This window comes from Biomphalaria glabrata, chromosome 12, assembly GCF_947242115.1.
Source record: "Biomphalaria glabrata chromosome 12, xgBioGlab47.1, whole genome shotgun sequence".
Lineage (NCBI taxonomy): Eukaryota > Metazoa > Mollusca > Gastropoda > Planorbidae > Biomphalaria > Biomphalaria glabrata.
Window position 1 is genome coordinate 20,747,490 of NC_074722.1, and position 21,211 is coordinate 20,768,700.

At 35.9% G+C, this 21,211-nt stretch overlaps 1 protein-coding gene across 10 annotated transcripts in view; it reads left to right on the forward strand.

The window, feature by feature from the left end:
* The window catches only part of LOC106057139 (TNF receptor-associated factor 4-like), a 49,645-nt gene that overhangs the window by 19,209 nt on the left and 9,225 nt on the right, over positions 1-21,211 (forward strand). For 2 of the 10 annotated variants that reach the window (XM_056005727.1, XM_056005726.1), the window contains exons 3-7: positions 10,024-10,075; positions 10,794-10,898; positions 11,281-11,445; positions 12,294-12,455; positions 13,911-14,066. In XM_056005727.1, coding sequence (XP_055861702.1) covers positions 10,024-10,075; positions 10,794-10,898; positions 11,281-11,445; positions 12,294-12,455; positions 13,911-14,066 — 640 coding nt within the window. Of the gene's footprint in view, positions 1-7,519; positions 7,718-7,825; positions 8,371-9,828; positions 9,893-10,023; positions 10,076-10,793; positions 10,899-11,280; positions 11,446-12,293; positions 12,456-13,910; positions 14,067-21,211 lie in introns of those variants that run through there. The other 8 variants (XM_056005732.1, XM_013214224.2, XM_056005731.1 and 5 more) reach the window with 8 other exon arrangements.

Here is a 21,211-nt window from a genome sequence, read left to right on the forward strand (position 1 = left end):
CGTAGCTGGCTGTGCTCTATGGTGGAGGGCTTGCAGTTGGAGGTGGCACTCTAGCGGGTAAAGGGTCGCCAGTGACTGTGTTTGCGTTGGAGTGTCAATCCAAAGTTATTGGGGTCGGTTGTGGGCACAGTAGTCTGGGTGGCAGGCAACAGTGGGCACGAAGAGTACTGCAAGAAAAGCGTGGGCAGTGTTGTCAATAGTTGCAATCGTAGGTCTGATCGTAGTGTCGCAGTATCACATAGGCAGTTGTGGCAAGTACCAAATACTATCATGTAGCAGGCAAGTAATAGTAGCAGGTAGTGCAAGTAGACAGACACCTGAGGGAGGCATCATATTATCCGATAGAACAGAGAAAAATGAAAATGAATAGAATGTACCCCTCGGGTCTGTCAGCAAGCTGAAGAAATGACGAAGTGGGGACATTTCCAAAATTATGCGGATTTATAAAGATTCAGGAAGTGATAGGCAAGGGGGGGGGGGACGGGCGAGCGACAAAGATTCTCTACCATGAGGATCGTCGACTTCAGAGGTCGCACCTAGAAAATGTCAAGACAAATGTTAAAACAGACCACCACGAGGACAGTGGCTTGATGACGTGGAGGCAGATCTATAACAGCTTATAGTCCGGGCACGGAGACAAAGACCAGGATAGATCAGAATGGAGCGATTTGCTAAAGCAGGCCAGAGCCCTTCACAGGATAGATCAGAATGGAGCGATTTGCTAAAGCAGGCCAGAGCCCTTCACAGGATAGATCAGAATGGAGAGATGTGCTAAAGCAGGCCAGAGCCCTTCACAGGATAGATCAGAATGGAGAGATGTGCTAAAGCAGGCCAGAGCCCTTCACAGGATAGATCAGAATGGAGAGATGTGCTAAAGCAGGCCAGAGCCCTTCACAGGATAGATCAGAATGGAGAGATGTGCTAAAGCAGGCCAGAGCCCTTCATGGGATGTAGCGCCACTGGGATGGATGGATGAGTAGAGGGGGAGAAAAGTGTTCAACAAAGAATGAAGCGTGTCCGGGAGTGCGGGGTGGGGTTGGTGTGCCTGGGCACACGATGTTGACGATGACCGCTTGACATCTGACGCCGATGACCAGCGCCCGTACCAGGTTTGTCTTTACCTGCGTCAAGGGAGATCAGCGAAGCATCACCAGTGTGATGGATTCAGTCGAGCGAGCGGAGAAAAGGTTGGGGTTTGGTGTTAAAATTGGTCGTAGTATGGGGGAATAATGTAAGTGAAATTAATACATAATTATATAAATTAATAATAAAATAGAAGTGGTAGAGTGAAATCGATTAATGGTGTAAGAGTCGTCTCTTCTTTTTATAATATTGCTATAGATTACATTTTTTCATTAAAGAATATGGGTCGGGTGAGACTCAATATAAGAATTGAATTTTCAGCACATATAATTTATATTATTGACAGATTTTTTGGTGAAAAAAAAAATTAATTTCTTTACTAAAATACAAAATAAAAAGTATTGGTTTGCGGGAGATTGGATCTTTAATTTTATAATTAATAATGATTTAATTTGAGATTAGAGTATGGTAAGGCATAATATACAAATGGGTTCAAATATCAATAAGTAGACCTATCTTATTATATAGACATTCAACTAATTTTGTGCATAAACTATGATTTCCGCATCTGTCACTGGTAATGTCTGAAGCCTCTTCCTACCTGCTCTGAGGACCTCCATGAATGTATGGCGTCAAGTTGTACTAGGATGTCATCGCAACTCTTATTATGCGTAATTCCCTTTGTCGAAGAACATGTCCCGCAAACCTCATGCGACGCTCTGTCACAATCTTATCAAGAGGTCGACTGCCAGTTCGGGATAGGATTTCCTTGATTTAGACCCGATCTCTATAACTGACTCCTAAAATCTGTCTTAGCCATCTTTGTTGAGCCACATTTAGTGTTTTTACCTCTGTAGGAGAGGATTTTAACTCAAAACTCCCTTTTGGCTTGACTACGCTCAAATAATTTTAGTGAGTAATTTGCTTTTTTTTATATAGAAGAGGCATTTTTCAGCATCAAACCCCTCTGAAGGGGGGGGGGGGGTTAAACTCAAAACTCCTTTTAGCAACGCATTTTCATTTCCTTTCGGGGGTGGGGGGGTCCCCCGGCTACGCCCATAATATATATATATATATATATATATATATATATATATATATATATATGTCCCTGCTAGGCCATCAATGTTATCTGCATCTGCGAAGCGCAAGTTAGTGATTTTTCTTTCTCCAATGCTAACAGTACCGTCATAGCCCTCGAGAGCATCTTCCATTATCCTTTCAAGGAAGATATTGAAGCGTGTTGGTGAAAGTAGGCAGCCTTGTCTTACTCCAACTGTGGTTTTGAACCAGTCCCCAATATTATTGTTGAAGTACACCGCACTGGTGGCATCCTTGTAAAGGTTCTGGATAACTTTGTTTTATTGGTGTTGTACTTTTCCATTGTCGCTCAGAGTGCCCCGTTGGAGATATTTCTCAGAGTATTCTGAGGTTTAGGATTTGTTCTGTTGTGCTGCGACTTTGTCTAAAACCCGCTAGTTCTTCTGATATGATGTTGTCTGCTATCGTTTTAGCCGGTTTAATATAATTTTTAACAGTACTTTGCTGGGATGGCTTATGAGACTGATGGTGCGATAGTTTTGACTGAGTTGTAAATTGCCTTTCTTTGGAAGAGTTATGATGAGTGATTGGGTCCAGGATTTGGGCCGTTCTCCTGATTGCCAGATCTTGTTGCAAATCGTACTGCTGCTGCTACTTCCGAGCGAAGAATCGGATAGTCGCCAATGTTGGATATTGCCGGGAAATTGATGGCCTAGCAGGGACAGAAGAAGAACTAGCTGACCTGGTGATGCGCATTGACAAGACTTCAGCAGCAAAAAAAATATGGCTTTAAAAGAGGTATCAGTATTGGAGGTGAAAAGCTGACTAGTGTTAACAGCTTCAAATGCCTCGGAGCTATTGTCTCAGATGAGTGAACAAAACCCGAACTACTGGCCCGAATAGCACAGTCCACAGCAGCCCTTTCAAAACTGAAAATAATTTGGAAAGACAATGGCTTGCACCAAAATCAGACTGATGCGCTCCCTGGTCATGGCCACATTTTTATATGCTTGCGAGTCTTGGACGCTGACTGCAGAGCTAGAGAGGAGGATCCTAGCAATGGAATTGAGATGCTACAGAAGCATCCTAGGCATCACTTTCAAAGACAGCATCTCAAACCAAGAGATTAGAGACAGGGTTACTGCCGCGATCGGATCCCATGATGACCTGCTTACTATTGTAAAGAAACGCAAGCTTATATATATGGCCATATTACAAGATCCACGGGGCTCGCAAAGACCTTCCTTCAGGGAACAGTACCAGGAAAAAGAAGAAGAGGCAGACAGAGAAAGCGATGGGAGGAAAACATAAAAGAATGGACGGGCCTACCATTGATAAAAGTTTTAAACAAGGCAAAAGACAGGGAGGAATGGAGAAAGACGGTCGACAAATCTTGATTGGTGGTCCAACAGACTAAGGGATAGGTAAAAAGGTAAAAAAAAAAAATAGGGCCTTTATATATATGTGTGTGTGTGTATTGTGTATATATATATATATATATATATATATATATATATATATATATATATATATATATATATATATATATATATATATATATATATATATATGTGTGTGTGTGTGTGTGTGTGTGTGTATCATGGGCGTAGCCGAAATGAAATCTCCCCCCTTGGGGGGGGGGGGGATCGGAATTTAGTGAATGATTTTTTGCTTTGATTTTGTTTATTTTAGGTGAGATTTTAATACTAAACCATCACTTGCCCCAGCACAACCAATGGAGTTTTGAGTTTAAAACCCCCTACCAGGGGGTTTTGATTTTAAAACCCCCTACCAGGGGGATTCGAGTTTAAAAACCCCTACCAGGGGTTTTGAGTTTAAAACCCCCTACTAGGGGTTTTGAGTTTTAAACCCCCTACTTGGGGTTTTTGCAGTTAACTCCCCCTCTTCTATAAAACAAAACAAAAAAAAAATGCAAACGAAAATCCCCTAATTCCAAGAGCACAGTTAAGGGAGATTTTGATTTTAAAACCCCCTCCAAAATTTACGATAAACCCCCACTTCAATATAAAAAAAAGCTAATTACGCACTCAAAATGTTATGAGCATAGCTAAATGGGTTTTGACTTAGTTTTGAGTTTAAACCCCACTTCAGCGGGGTTTGAATGTAAAAAATACCTCTTTAATAATAAAAACAAAGCAAATTATACACTCAAAATGTTATGAGTGTAGTCAAAGGGGTTTTGAGTTTAAACTCCCCTCCAGTGGAGTTTGAAGCTAAAAAGTACCTCTTCAATATAAATAAAAGCAAATTACTCACTCTAACATCTATGAGCGTAGCCAAAGGGGTTTTGAACTGAGGAACTGAGGATGCCATTCTATTGCTTTTGGACCAGCTTTATAAGCATCTCGATATACCCACAACATATGCACGAGTCCTCTTCGTAGATTTCTCCTCGGCTTTCAATACCATACAGCCACATCTAATGATAAACAAACTGAGTAACTTAAATGTAAGCCCTTACTTGCAAGCATGGGTTCTAAACTTTTTAACCCAACGGCCCCAGTATGTTAAAGTCAACAACACCAAATCGTCAACTCGAGTACTATGTACGGGTGCTCCACAAGGTTGTGTACTTTCTCCTGTGCTATACACTCTTTACACTAATGACATAAGAAGCATCTATGACTCAGTTAAACTCATTAAATTCGCTGATGATACTGCCATAGTCGGTCTTATTTCAGGAGACGAAACTCAGTATCGAAGCTCGATAGAAGAGTTTACAAACTGGTGCACCGACAACTTTCTAGAACTGAATGTAACAAAAACTAAAGAACTTATAATAGATTTTAGAAAGAAAAAACAAACTATACGTGAACTGCAAATAAACACTACATCTATAGAACAGGTAAAGGCATATAAATATCTAGGCATTATCATCAACAACAAGCTTTCATGGGAAGACCACCTTGGAACTCTGACAAAGAAAACAGCCCAGCGACTCTTTTTTCTATACAAACTCAACAGTTTTAAATTAAATAAGAAGATCCTTGAGACATTTTACGGCGCGACTGTACAAAATCTGCTAACATACGGAATAAGTTGTTGGCAAGGCAACGCCTCATCTAAACTGTTGCAACGTCTAGAAAACATCATTAAAAAAGCATCAAAAATTACACTCACAACATTACCACATTTAAAGGAACTTTTTGAACAAACGTGCCTAAGAAAAATCGAAAAAATCTTGGAAGACAACGGCCACCCGCTCCATCAGAACTACGCCAGGTCGTCGCGAAGTGGGCGACTGCTGTCAATCAAAACAAGAACGGAGCGGTACAAAAACTCGTTCGTACCTCACTCGGTCAGACTCTATCACCGCCACTCATTGATCAGAGAACATGAAATGCACCAAGATACCTGTGTGTAGTCGCTGAATGAACTCTTTATGTTGTCTGTTGTATTTATGTGTATTTTTCTGTTGTGTTGTCTTTATATGAGAAACGAGTCCTTGTAATCACAACAAATTTCCGTAAGGATCAATAAAGCAGTCTTAGTCTTAGTCTTAGTCTTGAGTTTAAACCCCCCGCCAGGGGGTTTGAGGCTAAGAAATACATCTTCAGTGTAAGAAAAAAAGCAAATTACGCACTCAAAATGCTATGAGCGTTGCCAAAAGGGGTTTTGAGTTTAAACCCCCATTCAGAGGGGTTTGATGCTAAAAAATATCTCTTCAATATAAAAAAAAAGCAAATTACACACTAAAATTATTTGAGCGTAGCCAATCCAATCGGGGATTTTGAGTTTAAACCCCTCTTCTACAGATGGCGTTTTTTTAAAGTTTAAAACCCCTCCAGATGGTTTTGATTTTAAGATCCCCCTACAGAGCATTTTGAGGTGGAAAACCCCCAACAGATGATTTTGACGATAAAACTTCTCTTTTCGATATAAAATCTAAAGCAAACTACAGTCACTTAATTCCAAGAGCGTATTCAAGTGAGGTTACACATTTTTACCAGTGGCAGGGCTCAATTAATAAACTGCAGTGAATAGTCATCTGCCGAAATTGAATGAATAACACTAAATGTGGCTCAACAAAGATGGCTAAGAGATTTTAGGAGTCAGTTATAGAGATCGGGTATAAATCAAGGAAATCCTATGCCGAACTGGGAGTCGACCCTTTAGTAAGATTGTGAGAGAGAGACGCATGAGGTTTGCGGGACATGTTCTCCGACAAAATGAATTAATCATAAGAAGAGTTGCAATGATATCCTAGTACAACTTGACGCCACTCATTCATTGAGGTCCTCGTGGCAGGTGGGAAGAGGCTTCAGACATTACCAGTGACAGATTTTTATGGAAACAGCTTAACGTCAAATGCTCCGAACTGCGATGGAGGGTCTAAGTCAGTAAGAATAGCACATTAGGTTTTTGAAATACAACTTTTTAATAGCAGGAAAATGCACTGTAGATACCTCAGAATATGCATTTTGTTGGCTTTCAATACCAGAAATAGTGCTTGGCTTTGCCCCGAGCTCCTAGCACTCCCCCAGACCCCCTTGCTAGTAGGCTATTGGCGGGGAATCTACAATTTTTCCACTAACTCGTGGAATAACTTATCCTAGGGCACAATAAACGTCTTCCGAAAGAATGAAGGGTCAGAATGCAATAAAGATTAAGTACACACACACACATAAATACATATAAAAATAAATTTCGCGGAGGGGGGGGGTCCACCCCCCCAAACCCCCCCCCCGAAAAAAAATCCTGGCTTCGCCCATGGTGTGTATATATATATGCTATATATATTGGGGGGGGAGTGTATAAAAAATCATGGCGAAGTCCATGATTGAATATATATACAAACACAGTTCCGCTCTTCTTCTCTCCCATTACTTACTCTTAAGAATTGAGTTTAAGTAACAGTGAAATAACAATAATTTATAATAATAAGCCCTATAATTCAATAATTATTCACGACATATCGCAGTTCAAAACACTACACAAACAATTAAATGTTTGTATATCTATGCATCGCTGCTATCGCAACACCTTGCTGGCCATCAACATTGCACTAGAGGCCTATTGTGTCATATTTATAACTAGATCTGTGTGAAGATAAAAGTTACAATGTAAGTTACATCAGTTACAATAATGGAAGGGCCTATAAACATACAATTAAAATTAGATTTACTGTACTTTCAATAGGCCTATATAATTACCTATATGGAAATAGGGTCTGTACTTAGGTTTTAAGTAGGCTAATTAGCGGAATTAGAAATTAGACTATATCTCTAGGAGTCCAACTAATTTTTCAACATATCGGGCCTGTGATAATAATATTTTTAAAAATAGTTTTTTTCTTTTTCTATGGAATTCAAAACGCTCACCTGTTGTCTAGTTTTCTTTCTTAGGCAGGTGTGAACGAGGAAGTCCACCAATCGGAGAATAGGGGTGTGTCTTTAGATCCTATTGTCTGCAATCTTTTGGCTCGTGCCATCTGCCAATTTTCTACTTCTTTGTACTTCATGAGACCATGAAGATAAATAGATCTAGAAACCGCGCACACGTCCTTTGGTATACTCAATACTGGATAGAATTAGTGCTCTAAATCAGGGACTTCATTCTATATCTGTATTTAGTGTGTTTTAGATCTAGAAATCTAGATTTAGTAATTTAGTAGCATAGTCTAGCCTAGTGCATATAGTCTCTCCTAATATTAGAATTAGATCTAGAATCTATATTAGTATTAGTATATCATTCTAGATCTATTTATAGATCTAATTTATAAATTTTATTAGTATTATTATAGAGTCTAGTCTAGATCTAATTACTGAAATATAGATTTTAAATAGATCTAGTTCTAGATCTATAGGCCCTATCTAGATCTAGTAACAATCTAGTTATTTCAACTAAAACTAAATATATCTATATAGATCTAGATCTATCTATTATGGCTGGTAATTTATAAATGTCTAATATAGAAATATATAGGCCCCTAGGCTATATACTATATATATAGAGAGAGACTATTGATATATATAGATAGGGCAATATAGACCTTATGACATACTTATGAGTCTATAGAATAATAGAATTAATAGATCTATAAATAGGAAGACTCTAGACTCTCTAGATCAATATTGACTATCGAGAACTTCACTAGGATTCTAGATAGGCCTACTCACTAGATCTATATGGTATACCTGTAGGCCTATTATTATTAAAAATGACGTTGCTGATGTCCATAGGAACGTTTCTTGGCAAACGGCAGGGAAGCAATAGCCTGAATAGGTAGGCATTTCATTGATCAATCTAAAATCTAAGGATCTAGAATTATATCAACAATCAATGCATCATGATTGTCAATCATAATATAGCAAACCTATTTTTTTTTTCATGATTTATTCATAATATTTTAAGTTTTTCATTTCATTTTTGAACTTTTTTTTTAAACTGTTCATTTTGATGTATATGGGCTAGAACATAATTTCTGAAGGAAAGTCAAGAATAATGATTTTTAAGTTTCCAAATTATGTGTAAAGACTTTACAAAAAATTATTAGATGTAGGAAATCGCAGGTCATTCGTTCTTGCACATTACACTCATTACAATGGCAGCAGTATTGTATAAATTAAATTATTATTATTATAATATATGCTGTTAAATGAGATCCCATACAACTGTTTTTTTTTATACATATGTGCATGCAAACAGTATAATATATATATACATTGAGTCCTCACTTAATGATGGGTCTATTTAGTGATGACTTAAAGTTATGACGGACTTTCCTGAGTAACCACTATGACGTCTGCATAAAATTTTAGCCTGAGAAAAATAACAAAATAATTTAATTTCAAGTGTATATAATAATATACAGTGCTGTACCAAAAGAGATTAGATTTAGATCTTAGATTTTATAGCACATCAGCACAATTTAGCCATGCCATTCCCTGGTGTACCAAAAGAATAAAAGGTAACTACATACTCTACTATTAAAAAATGATACCAAACAAAAATCTGGGGTCACACTTAATGATGAAACATGCTAAACAAAATACTCACTGTTTTTATAAATAATGTATAATAAAATTTCAGAACACAGTAGACATATATACCTATTGCATTTATATTTTAACACCATGGAATCCATATAGCTGCTTATTTTACCATCCAAGAGTAGTATACAATATACAATTTATATATCTTATAAAACAAAATTTGCAAGACTATTATTCATAGATAGTCAGGTAGGCAAAAAATTATATTATTGTTTGAGAAAACAAAGCATTTAGTCTGTCTCAAGGGGCTAAGCCATGACTCTTAAGAAACACACAAGCTGTGGCTCATGTCTCAAGGAGCTAAGGCATAATATGACTCTTATGAAACACATACGTTATGGTTCATGTACTGCTACAACAGCTAAATGTTTGTTTTGTAAAATGTTTTACATATTTCGGATGATTCTTCAGAGTTGAAGGTAATCTACTTCCTAGTCCAAACCTTCCAGTGGATGGCAGTGAACAGGGTATGAACCAGGGACTATCAAGAACAACTTTAGGGACACTCCAGTGCACATATTGCTCGACTAGGCAGCCATCCATTTTTATTATCCAAACATCTAATTTTGAAATTTTTTTGTAAATCTAAAGGAAAAAATATTTTACATTATAATTTAATATTCATATTTTATAAACCACATTGGAAATATTGTTAATTTTTTTTTGTTTGATTACAACTTGAGTGTAGCATTGCTTACTTCAGCGTGCAATTTCCTTTTGCCAATTATTTGTATACATGCAATGTAGACATTGTAAATAATATTTTTTGCTTTTTATTATTATTGAATTTTAGTCTGACACTATTTTTAAAAAATAATGGCTAATTAATAGTAATATTATACCCTTTTAAACATTTAAAATAAAATATTTTATTTATTTTCAGTGGGGGTATTTTTCACTGCCCTGAAGATGACAAACCTTTGGATTATGCAAAGGTTAGTTATAGAATCGTATACTTTCTAATATATATCTCTACAGTTCTGAATTTAATTTTAAATAATAGTACATATGTTCTTATTTAGATAAATATGGGATTTTCATAATTAAGTTAATAAAAAAAAATCTACTGATATTGATGTTTAAGATGTTTACAATCACACCCATTCCTTGATGCAATCAAATACAGAAAGAGAAACAACTATGAAGAAATGCAGGGGCAATAAAGTCAAACCAAATGAAAAATGTCAGAAAATGAAAAGAGAGAAGATTGGCAGAGATTTTAAAATAGATAAAATTAACATAATTATCTATTGTTTTTCCATTCTCCTAGAGCATTCTCAGTTCCCTTTGGTCCTATCTCTTTTGTTTTGGTCCAACTTGCTTTCTTGAACCATTGGCAGAAGGGAGGTTCTACTTTTAGCCAACACAGCCAGATCACAAATAATACCGGTACATTCCTATTTCATATTAGGATTCAAAATGTCCACATTCTCTGTTGGATAGTCAGGCACATTTCCAGCAAGGAGGCTCTATTAAAAGATCACTAACTAAATAATCTCAAAAATGTCTTTGATTCTGTAGTGCTAAAAGGTGCAAAAAAACTATGTCATATAATTACAAATGTAAGATATCTATAATGTAGAGTTATTTATGGTTTGCATTTTAATTCTGCATATTATGATTAACATAATATTGTGATAATGTAATGAATAGCTGTATCCTGATTCCGAAGTACATAATGAAATCATGAACAGTATCATACGCTGCACATATCAAAAGGATGGCTGTAGATGGATTGATAAACTGCAGAATTTACCAGTATGTTTGCTTCATTTATAATTTTTATTTTAAATTGTTTTTATTACTTCAACCTAGAGTATTTGTACAACTTGTGACAATGGTATAGCAATGTAAGTGTGGGCACAACCAGCAAACAAAATATGTGGGTTTTTTTGGAGGGCTTCAAAATGTGCATCATGCATCATACCCTTGCAACAGCACAACTCAGGATTATAATTCAATCCAATAAACAGTTTTCAGTTTTCTTAAATTGTAATCTTTAACTCTTCATTTTCTTCATTGTTTTTATTAGCATTATGGGATGTTTCAGAAAACTAGTGCAGATATTCTGAATTGCACACTGACTTCTAGATCAGGTAGTACTCTAATATGTCTTTATTCCATTCTAAACTATTTTCAGAACCATTTACAGGCATGTAGATTTGATGCAATCAGTTGTCCTAACAATTGCACAGCACACTTGACTAAAGCAAACATTGATGATCATCTAGAATATCTATGTCCCAAAAGAACTGTTGTTTGTGACTTCTGTCAGCAAGAATTTAGTGGACAAATTATGGATGAGGTAATGCTACTTACTTTAAGTATATCAAAAGAAAAGGCAATTAAAAAAAAAGAACTTTGGAATGCCTTGCTTTTAAATTGGTGATTTCTGTTGCAAACATTTATGTTTAATGTAGTCTCTCAGATAGCTGCATGGTCATGTGGTTTGTGTGCTGGACTATCGTTGAGATTTAACAATGGTCCCAGGTTCAAACTCTGCCCACTCTCATCCCCTGTTGTCCTTCGGGAGGTTTGGTTAGGAAGTAAATTATCTTCAACTCTGAAGGAACATTCAAAACACGTAAAGCATTTTACTTTAGATATGAATTGATTCTTAAAGATAAATAAAAATGTTTTCTTAAGAGTAATGCTAAATACTTGAAACCCTGAGTTTACGTTTAATTTAAACATGTAGAAAAACAAACTACCGTCTTTAAAATTAAATTAGCTTAATGCCAAAAAACAACAATATTTGGGATTATTTTATTTAGAAAAGAAATGCTACTCTTATAATTTTTTTAATTAGATTTTTTACTGCAGACCAGCCATTAACTTTATATGCGCTAAATTCTTGTTCAAGGGATTTGCTGCAGGAGTAACTCAAGTTCTAGACTAAACTGAAGTTATAGTGTTTCTTTATTATCCATTTCACTTTCACTAAAAACCCAATCCTATTCTAGATCCTGTTTGTCTTCTTCAGAATTGCTTATGGTAGAATTCTTTGCATCTTCTCTATCTTTTTTCATTCTGATTACATATATATTCTTTACATGGCTTCATCATAACTCTAAAATAGAATGTGATTTGTTTTGTTGCATGTTTTTTAGACTGTCATTGCACAAGACTGAATATGTAATTATCTATCCATAGACTCATGCTGGAAACTGTTTTAAAGAAGTCATTTGGTGTGAAAATAAATGTGGTGCCAAGTTAGAAAGACGTTTCCTAATGAATCATATGAAAAATGATTGTCATAAACGAACAGTTACATGTCAGTACTGTTCAAAGGACTTTTTACAAGAAACTTTACAGGTAAACACTATTCTTAATATATGCTCTGATATAAAAACTAGTAGTTTCAATTTCTGTTGTTTAATAGTAATGATGACTGTCACATTTAACAAAATGTCACTAGTAACAACTTGAATGTAATGCAGATTCATAAAAAAGACACTGTAACCCAGGTTACAAAATGACAACTTAAAAGTAGCTTAAATGCAATATATTCAAGAGTGGTGCATTATTTCACTTGGTTACATTAAGGCATAGTGAAGGAGAGGGGCACCAAAAGGTCTATAAGACAAACAAGATTTTCAGATAATTAAATATTAAAAAAATTAAGTTTTGAAAAATACATTTTTTAATCAAAATTATTTTTTTCGGTTCGTTTTTTTTTTTTAAATCTGTCTTGTCCCTAATCAACGTGAATTTTAAAATATTTGTTTTTTAGCCAAGCGTTATGTCACCACTGTATTTTTGACATTATAAACGTCACTGTGGTTATGTTTTGATGCTGTGATATTGTTGTCGGTTTATCCATGTAGGCGTGGTGGTGACATTGGGTTCATATTATAATGCACAGAATAATATATTCAATATGATACACAATTCAATTCAGGAATGGTCAGCATTAATCCTCTATAGAAATATGGCGAATATAATGACAACTTAGTAACTAATCTATAACCAACTTCTTTAAACAACTAACTCAACTGACTATATTAAGTGACTCTATCAAGTGCTTGCTACCAACTCCCTATATTGACTGACTGCTCTTAACCCTGGTTCACTTAAGGTCAAAAGTGTTCACCTTAGTGCAACATGAGTTGTGACTATCATTCATAATATAGAAATAACATTCACAATATAGAAATAGGGTTTCTACACTATGGAACCAACTTTGAGGTGGTGACACATTATTTATTATTTACAAATCTTGGCAAATTATAGAACAGTTTAGGGGTGCACCTGAAAGTACTTTTTTGATATTTGGCTGGAAGCTGAATAGTAATAGTGTCTAGTAAATAGCTAATTTCAATGAACCTCTGAATAAGATAAGTGAAATTCTAAATAAAATACCTATGTGAATTTTTTTTTTAAGCCTTCTTGTTTTCAACTCTATCACTGATTGTGATGATTTATAAACTAAAATAAACTAAAATATATTACAATTAAAAATTTTTGAAATACAAATGCCGACTTATCAAGTCACAATCACACCATTTAAAACTGAAAAACAAAATAAATGTTTATGACTAAATTGCCTATGGATTAGTGTAAAGTTTATATTTTTGAAGAAATTAAAAGAAATAATTACTTGTTACATCAAAGTTGAATTATATTTAAGAAAAATATTTTTTTTTAGAATTATCTAGTCGTTAATTTGTCCATTGGTTGGAGGTGGTGCTATGTAGATTTGAGCAACCCTGGCTAAATCAGGGAATCTGTTACTTAGTCATTTTTTAAATTCTTTTTTTTTTTATTTAGACTCATCAGTATCAGTGTCCCAGATTTCCTGTTACATGCCCAAATAGATGTGATCCAGCTAAAATTCCACGGGAAGATATTGAAAATCATGTACACGAGTCATGTCCGTCAGCTACCATAGCATGTCCATTTAAAGATGCAGGATGTAGATATAAAGTAAGTTGACTATTTATAGAAATGTCAAATCTCAAGATGACTTCAATGCTGACAAAAAAAATAAACCTACCTTGGAGTTAAGATATATCAGAGACTGTTCTTAAAATATTTTATGGCAGCTTTTATAAATATGAATGGTAAAAATTAAGCTTCTTAAACACTTAGAAGGAACATCCTGGGATACTGACGTTTGGTGTATGCCATCTTGATGGTCCCAGATTCAAACCCTGAATGTTGCCATCTTTTGCAGAAGGTTTGGGATAGGTTATAATTCTGAATAAACAAACTAGATATTCTGTCAGGTGTTTTTTTTTTCCGCAACCCCCTAATACAATTTTATGATTTTAATTTATTTACTTTTCATTGCATGTTTATAATATTCACATTACATACATATTTTACTATTTAAAAGTATTACTAATCATGGAAAACGTTGAGACAGTATTTTCAAACACGCCAAAGTTAGTGCGAAGGTTGAGCTTGTTTTTATTTTACTAGATTAGGAATTCACATCAAGTTTGTTATTGTATTATGACTGACAGGCAGAAACAGTGTTGGAAATGGAAGAGGAAGTCTAGAAAAATTTCTCATATAGAACAGAATGACTGCAAACAATCCTATACTCTTAAGCGAGCAATTCTTGTATATATATTTTTATATATATATATATATATATATATATATATATTTATGTATATAAATATATATATATATATAAATTTTATTTCGAAAACGGCTCTAACGATTTTCTTTAAAATTTCACGGTATGTGCATAATAGTGAGAAAAAAATTATCAATTCATTGGCCACATCGGGAAAACTCGAAGTCGACCGTTATATCAGTTTGAAAATGGCTCATTATCGAAAAATTAGTTTTGGCTAGAATGTTTTATGAATGAAATTTTCTATATGACGTCAATGGGAAAAAAACTTGACACCGCTTACGTCACTAGGCTCACAGCAGTACACTAAGACTTATTTTTGCAAACAAGAAAAAGTTTTAATGATTTAATTGCGTAATTAAACATTTTCGCACCATCTTATTGTACATTGATCCATTATGAAACTATGGAAGAAAAATAATGAAATTAAATATCTTTATGTATGATTAGTTATTGTGTTTTAAAGGCTTTATAAATTGTTTACACTTAAATTGCGTACACCCGTAGGTAGCTTTTACTTTGTTATTATTTTGCTGGTGAATTATTGCAATGTGTTTAAGCTTCGAAGTCTACTGTCCCATATCAAAACATAGGAAATGGTCATAACACAGCTTATCTATGCCTTACTTGCACAACCAGGGCCGGCCCTAACATTTGCGGGGCCCTATGTGATATGGATTGCGCGCGGACCAGTAAGGGTAGTGATAAGGATAATAAGTGAAAATAAAGATTTTGTATTAGAAAAGAAATTCGTATTTGCATTACATTTTTATTCAATGAACGCTGACGATGCCGTTTTTTTTATATCATGCGTAGGACTGGCGTTTACCATATTGATTGACACCCCAGAATGACAATGTTGTCTTTCTAAGGACATCTTTATGAGTTTCAGGAGATTTCCGGTAGCTCCTTGAAAACAAGGAGACCACGGGAACCCTATTCTAAATTATAATGGTTTAATTTAATAATTTACAACTAGAATTAGTGCGGGGCTTTTGAACCTTCGGGGTCCACTGCGGCAGCATAGGCCTAAGGCTGGCCCTGATGATATCCAGCTTGCGGTCAACGAATTTTCATCACGCTGCTGCTTTTTTTTTGGTTAACCTACAAACCTCTGTAAAACAGAAATCATGTTCCTTTAAAGTGGTAGATAACTTCACATTATCTGGGAAGCATAGTATCAAATGACGCATTGCTTTAAAGAGAGGTTGATATGTGATCAGGGATAGTCGTGCTTTTGGACGCCTCCAAGCGAGAGTGAAGCGAAATAAATCGCTCCGCCTGTGTACAAAAATCAGTGTCAACCAGTGATTCTCTCAACCCCTCTATGTGGATCTGAGACATGAGTACTTTATAGAAAGCAACTAAGACCTCTTAAACGACTTCACCAAAGACTGCAATACAAACAGCGATATTATTTCAAAATGGTATGAACTTCTTATAATCCAACAGTCACGCTTTGCAGGGCACTTATTCCGTATGGGGGACTAACATATTTTTGGCTATTTTTTTTTTAGTAAGCTACAAGGTTGTCGGAGTAACAGAGAGGCTTCACAATAACGCTTCTTTAGAATACTAACGTGATGTTTTTAAGTCTCCTAGTGGAAAATGCGCGATTTTACTTTGTTAATAGGTACACGTTTTACACTATAACGTAGAGATTTTGCATCACTTGATGATTCTTACTAAAGCCATAATAATAAGGCTTGTCTTCGAGTCCGAAGATTAGTGATGAATGCAGTATTTCCGTGGCTGCGCAGCCCCAGCTGTGACTTACATATTATGCAACATCGAGGGCAAGCACAACCATTGTCCACAGGTGGTCGATTTAGATTTTTTTTTCGCCATCTGCGTTTGTCCTCGGCAGCAGATTTTCTTTTGGTCTCAAATGTGTATCCCTCGGCCTTCGTGAGTGACCTCCAGCTGTCTCGTTCGGAGGCCGCATACAACCAGGTGCTCTCTTCTATGTCAGCCAAGGAAAGTTGTCGCCTAAGCTGGTCTTTGAAGCGTTTCCATGGGGCGCCTCTGTTATGTCAATCACCTTTTAGCTCACCGAAAAAAGACTGCCTTTGGCATACGTTTGTCTCCCATATGGGATACGTGCATACCCAGTGCAACTGTCGGACCATAAGAAGTCCCTCTATACTGTCCATACCGGCGTTGGCAAAGACATCACAGTTTGTAGTGCGGTCCTGCCACCATATGTTTATGATGGAGCGCAAGCATCTTTGGTGAAAGCACTCAAGAATTCTTAGTTGTTTTCTGTAAAGTGTCCATGTCTCAGAGCCCTAATGAATATATTAATTGCAATATCAAATGTCAGAAAGTAACCATTTTAGAAGTTACACTGCAAAGACTTTCCTCCAAGCCTATAATAATAGTTTTACGTGAAAGAAGCAATGTAAATCGTTAAGACCTGAGCTGTGGTTTTCTATAGGCCTACTGCTAGGGGGGACTTTCTATTCTAATTGCCATGTAAATTACATTGAGAACTGACAGAACGAAAAAGCAACTCTTCGGATTGATAGTCTTTACCCGATCGTTCATTTTCGTAATTACAACAATATTCCCAAAATGACTTCGGGTATATATCCTTCCTTAACAAATTATTCATCCGAGCGAGGCTCGGTCACCTGATATTTGATCAAAATTTGTGTAACTGACATTGAAGAGTGTCGTGCGCATCTTGTTTGGTATTTTCTTTTGAGCACCATAAGGTTTCGTAAGTTTCTGTTCCTAAGGATGCGCTATATTGGTGTCATTGTTCTCTTGTTTTGCCTTCTCTTGTTTTGCCTTGAGATGGAGTTCTCTTGTTTTGCCTTGAGATGGAGTTCTCTGTGTGGTGTTCTTTCCCAGTATTGGGTAAGTTAGTTTATTTTACTACCTTCTAAATGTCATAGATCTAAAATCGTTTCTTTTATAATCGTGCGAATGGCGGTATCAAAGGAGTGTGTATTTTTCTTATCTAGGGACGCAGGCTTGGGACTCTGCTGGAGTCGAGTCTGAGTTGTAGGCTTGGTATTTGACTATTGCCCGTGGCGTTGGGTTGGCGTTGTAAGGCCTGATCAACTATGGCACCGAGATTAAGTTGTGCTATAGTTCCTTTGAATGTAATTTGTAATTGCTTTATAAATGCTATTGATAATTATTCGTAATGTATGCTTCATCATATCATATATTCATTAAATTGTTAAACATACAATCTTGTTGTTAAATAATGTACATTAATTTACGTTGCCATTAATATTGTTCACATTGAACAACTGTTGGTATTCACTACATGTTACATTGAAAAACCTGTATTCAGTGTTGGCCAGTCACGGCTTCGATGCCGATATTATTTGCTTGGATTTAAACTGTCGAGGTGGGGAACTCGAGGAACTTATGTATACCCCGGAGTCAACGAGCTGAAATCCCTCCCTGACAAAGAGAAATATTTAGATGCATTGTTATTGATGTTGCTAATATATATGTCTATGAATCATACAATGAGTTACAATGGATTCTTATGGTGACTCATTCTGTACCAAACATTGAAATCCAGACCTACACCCCAGCATACTTAGAGCACCATCTGTGCAGACACCACAAATATTTACCAATAGGTCTTTTACTATTTCAAATTGAACCAATTTTGTCAGTTACATCACTCGCTGTAGAGGTCGTTTATAGAGGTTTGCATAGAAACTAATCTTTAAAATCGCTATTATGTATATATCTTAAGTATACCGGAACTAGTAATTGTGAACAATTTACAACGCCTGTGGATTCATCAGGCTGGATGCTAAATATTGTAGAAGAAGGAGACATCATTTCCTTAATATCAGAAGACACGTCAACTAATCTCCTGAGTATAGTGTCATTAGGTATGCAAATTGCACTAAATTTATTAATAAATTTGGCTCCAATCATAACGAACAATGTCTTTGGTGGCTGACAATAACTCCTTGGTAATGGTGTGAGGTTTCAAAACTCAGGGAGCCACCAAAATAAGAAGATTCATAGGCTGATATGTTTTAATTATGGTACTTGTCATCTGTATCAAGTCTGAATTTCATCAGGATTTAAAACTAAACTACTGGATGTCGTTATCTGCAAAGCTCGCTCGTTTGTTTGGCCATACATAAGGCAGAGAGAACTTCATTACAAATGCACCGGGGTCTCTGAATTCCTGCTTGAACTATTGAAGTAAAACTATACCACATTCTCTTTTCTTTTAATAACTTTCTTTTGTTTGAAGTCCGTGTTCATGAGTTGGTCTATAATGAATTTATTTCCATAGACTAGAATACGATGGCATATTAGTGACGTAATTAGATCTTCACCAAAGAAATGTTTGATCCCACAAGGTGTTTCGATGCATTGGTGGAAGTAAATTCTTTGTTGAAAAATTTATTCTGCAACAACGGAGATGTGGTCTGTAACATCTATTTTTGAATAACAGTTATAAAAAAACAAAGAAGAACCAGTAAATAAAACAACAGGTATGCTTTCAAACTAGGATGTTACATTCACTAAAAGTGCACTCTGTATCCTCTGGCAGTATGTCCTTGTTTATATTTGTCACCCCCACTTTTTATTTTTTATTGAAACTTGACGATCGTTTCATAATTTGTTTGGTAATAATGTAATTTGAGAAATGACCCTTTATGTAACCACTACTGATTTAAATCTATATCCACTATGGTACAAATATGCTTGTTACAACACATTAGAAAAAAAAATTCCGATAAAAAAATTGCCAACCCCCCCTTCAATTTTCCAATGGTGTTAGGCGACCCCTGGCTAAGGTTCATTCGACCCCCAAAGGGGTCTCGACCCACAGGTTGAGAACCCCTGATCTAGGGTATGATGTACTTCCCCAGGCTCCACACCTGAACAGTGTTTATTAACTTCCTGTCGGGGTTGTAATTTAGCCGTGGTTCGTCTGCATGGACACCCCTAATAATATAGCAATCAATTAACTAGTATCAAAAGAACGAATAATACAAATAGTAACGTATACTAGTGAATAACGAGATTGCTTATAACATAACAAAGGTTTTATGATGAAGCATAAATGACGAATAAGTATTGGTAGCATTTACAATTACAAGTTATACATTCTATGCAAAAGAACTATAGCACACCTTAATCTCAGTGCCACAGTCAATCAGGGCTTGCAACGCCCATATCCCAACGCCATGGACGATAGTCAAATACCATAACAAAGCCTACAAATCAGACTTGACTCCGGCAGAGTTCCAAGCCTGCGTCCCTGAACAAGAAAGTTATGCATTCCCTGTGACTGCCATTGACAATATTATATTAATAACGAGTTCAAAACTATAAGGCGAAAGAATAAGGCAAAATAAACTAACTTAACCAATACTGGGGAAGAAAACACTAAAAAAAACTCCAACAAAAGATCCGCCATCAGCACAACCACAACAGAAGCAAAGAGGCAATGACATCCACAAAGCACGACCTTAGGAACTAGAGCGCACAAACCGTTTTGGTGCACAAAAGAGACAACACACAAGAAGCAACTCTAGATGCGCACGACAGTATTCAGGTCTTTTATGGGCGAGTGTCTCTCTATACAGATAGCATCTACAATTTACATAAAAAATGAGACCTTGTGAAACCAATTCTCAATAATGAGTTCACATGTGGCACACTCTTCAAGAAAATGTCCAGTGATAAGCTGGTAACTCAAGGAGAAAGTGACAATTTAACTTAGTCTACAGGGGCTTAAATACCCTTTTAAAGGGAAATTATTCCATGTTGCTACTGATTTGTTGGCTTCCCGCTCCAGACAGCTAGTACAACTAAACCTTTTTTCAATTATATTCATAATTCAGAACTAAAAAATATGGACTTCTTTTTAAACACATCTGAATGTAATTTTTATGAACAGCTTTCAACTTCAATGTAGGTGTATGTAAAATACAAATGAACTATTATCTTTAACAATTGAAACAAAACGCACGTCACTCTAAAAAATTTGTCTCTTGCTTGTCTCCACCACTTCAACATTCACTCCCTTATTTATCACTTCTTTGTGATTAAATCAGAATTTTTTGAGCTAATAGAAACTAATTATCCACCAATAGTTCTACTCATGGTTACAACAGAAACATACTCACACTCTGCTCATCAATAATTGTCAAATAGTTAATAGCCCTTTTTGTCACAGCAGCATGTAAAACTCAACAAGTAACAACAAAAAAAATCAAGCCTGAAAGACCATCAGTGGAGAACATATGGAACCTTTAAAATTAAGAAGCAATATAGGTTAGCATTATTGGCAGTTTAATAGGAGGACCAGTCATTCAAAAAAAAAAAAGAAAGCAAAGAATCTTGGTCTCAATTAGTTGGTATTACTTACTTAAACTTAGATCCTCCCAAGGCTGTTCTGCCCATTGGACAGCAAGCTGTCTCCCTGGAGATCTGTTACTGGCAATGTCTGGAGCCTCTTCCCATCTGTTTTCAACTGCTCTGA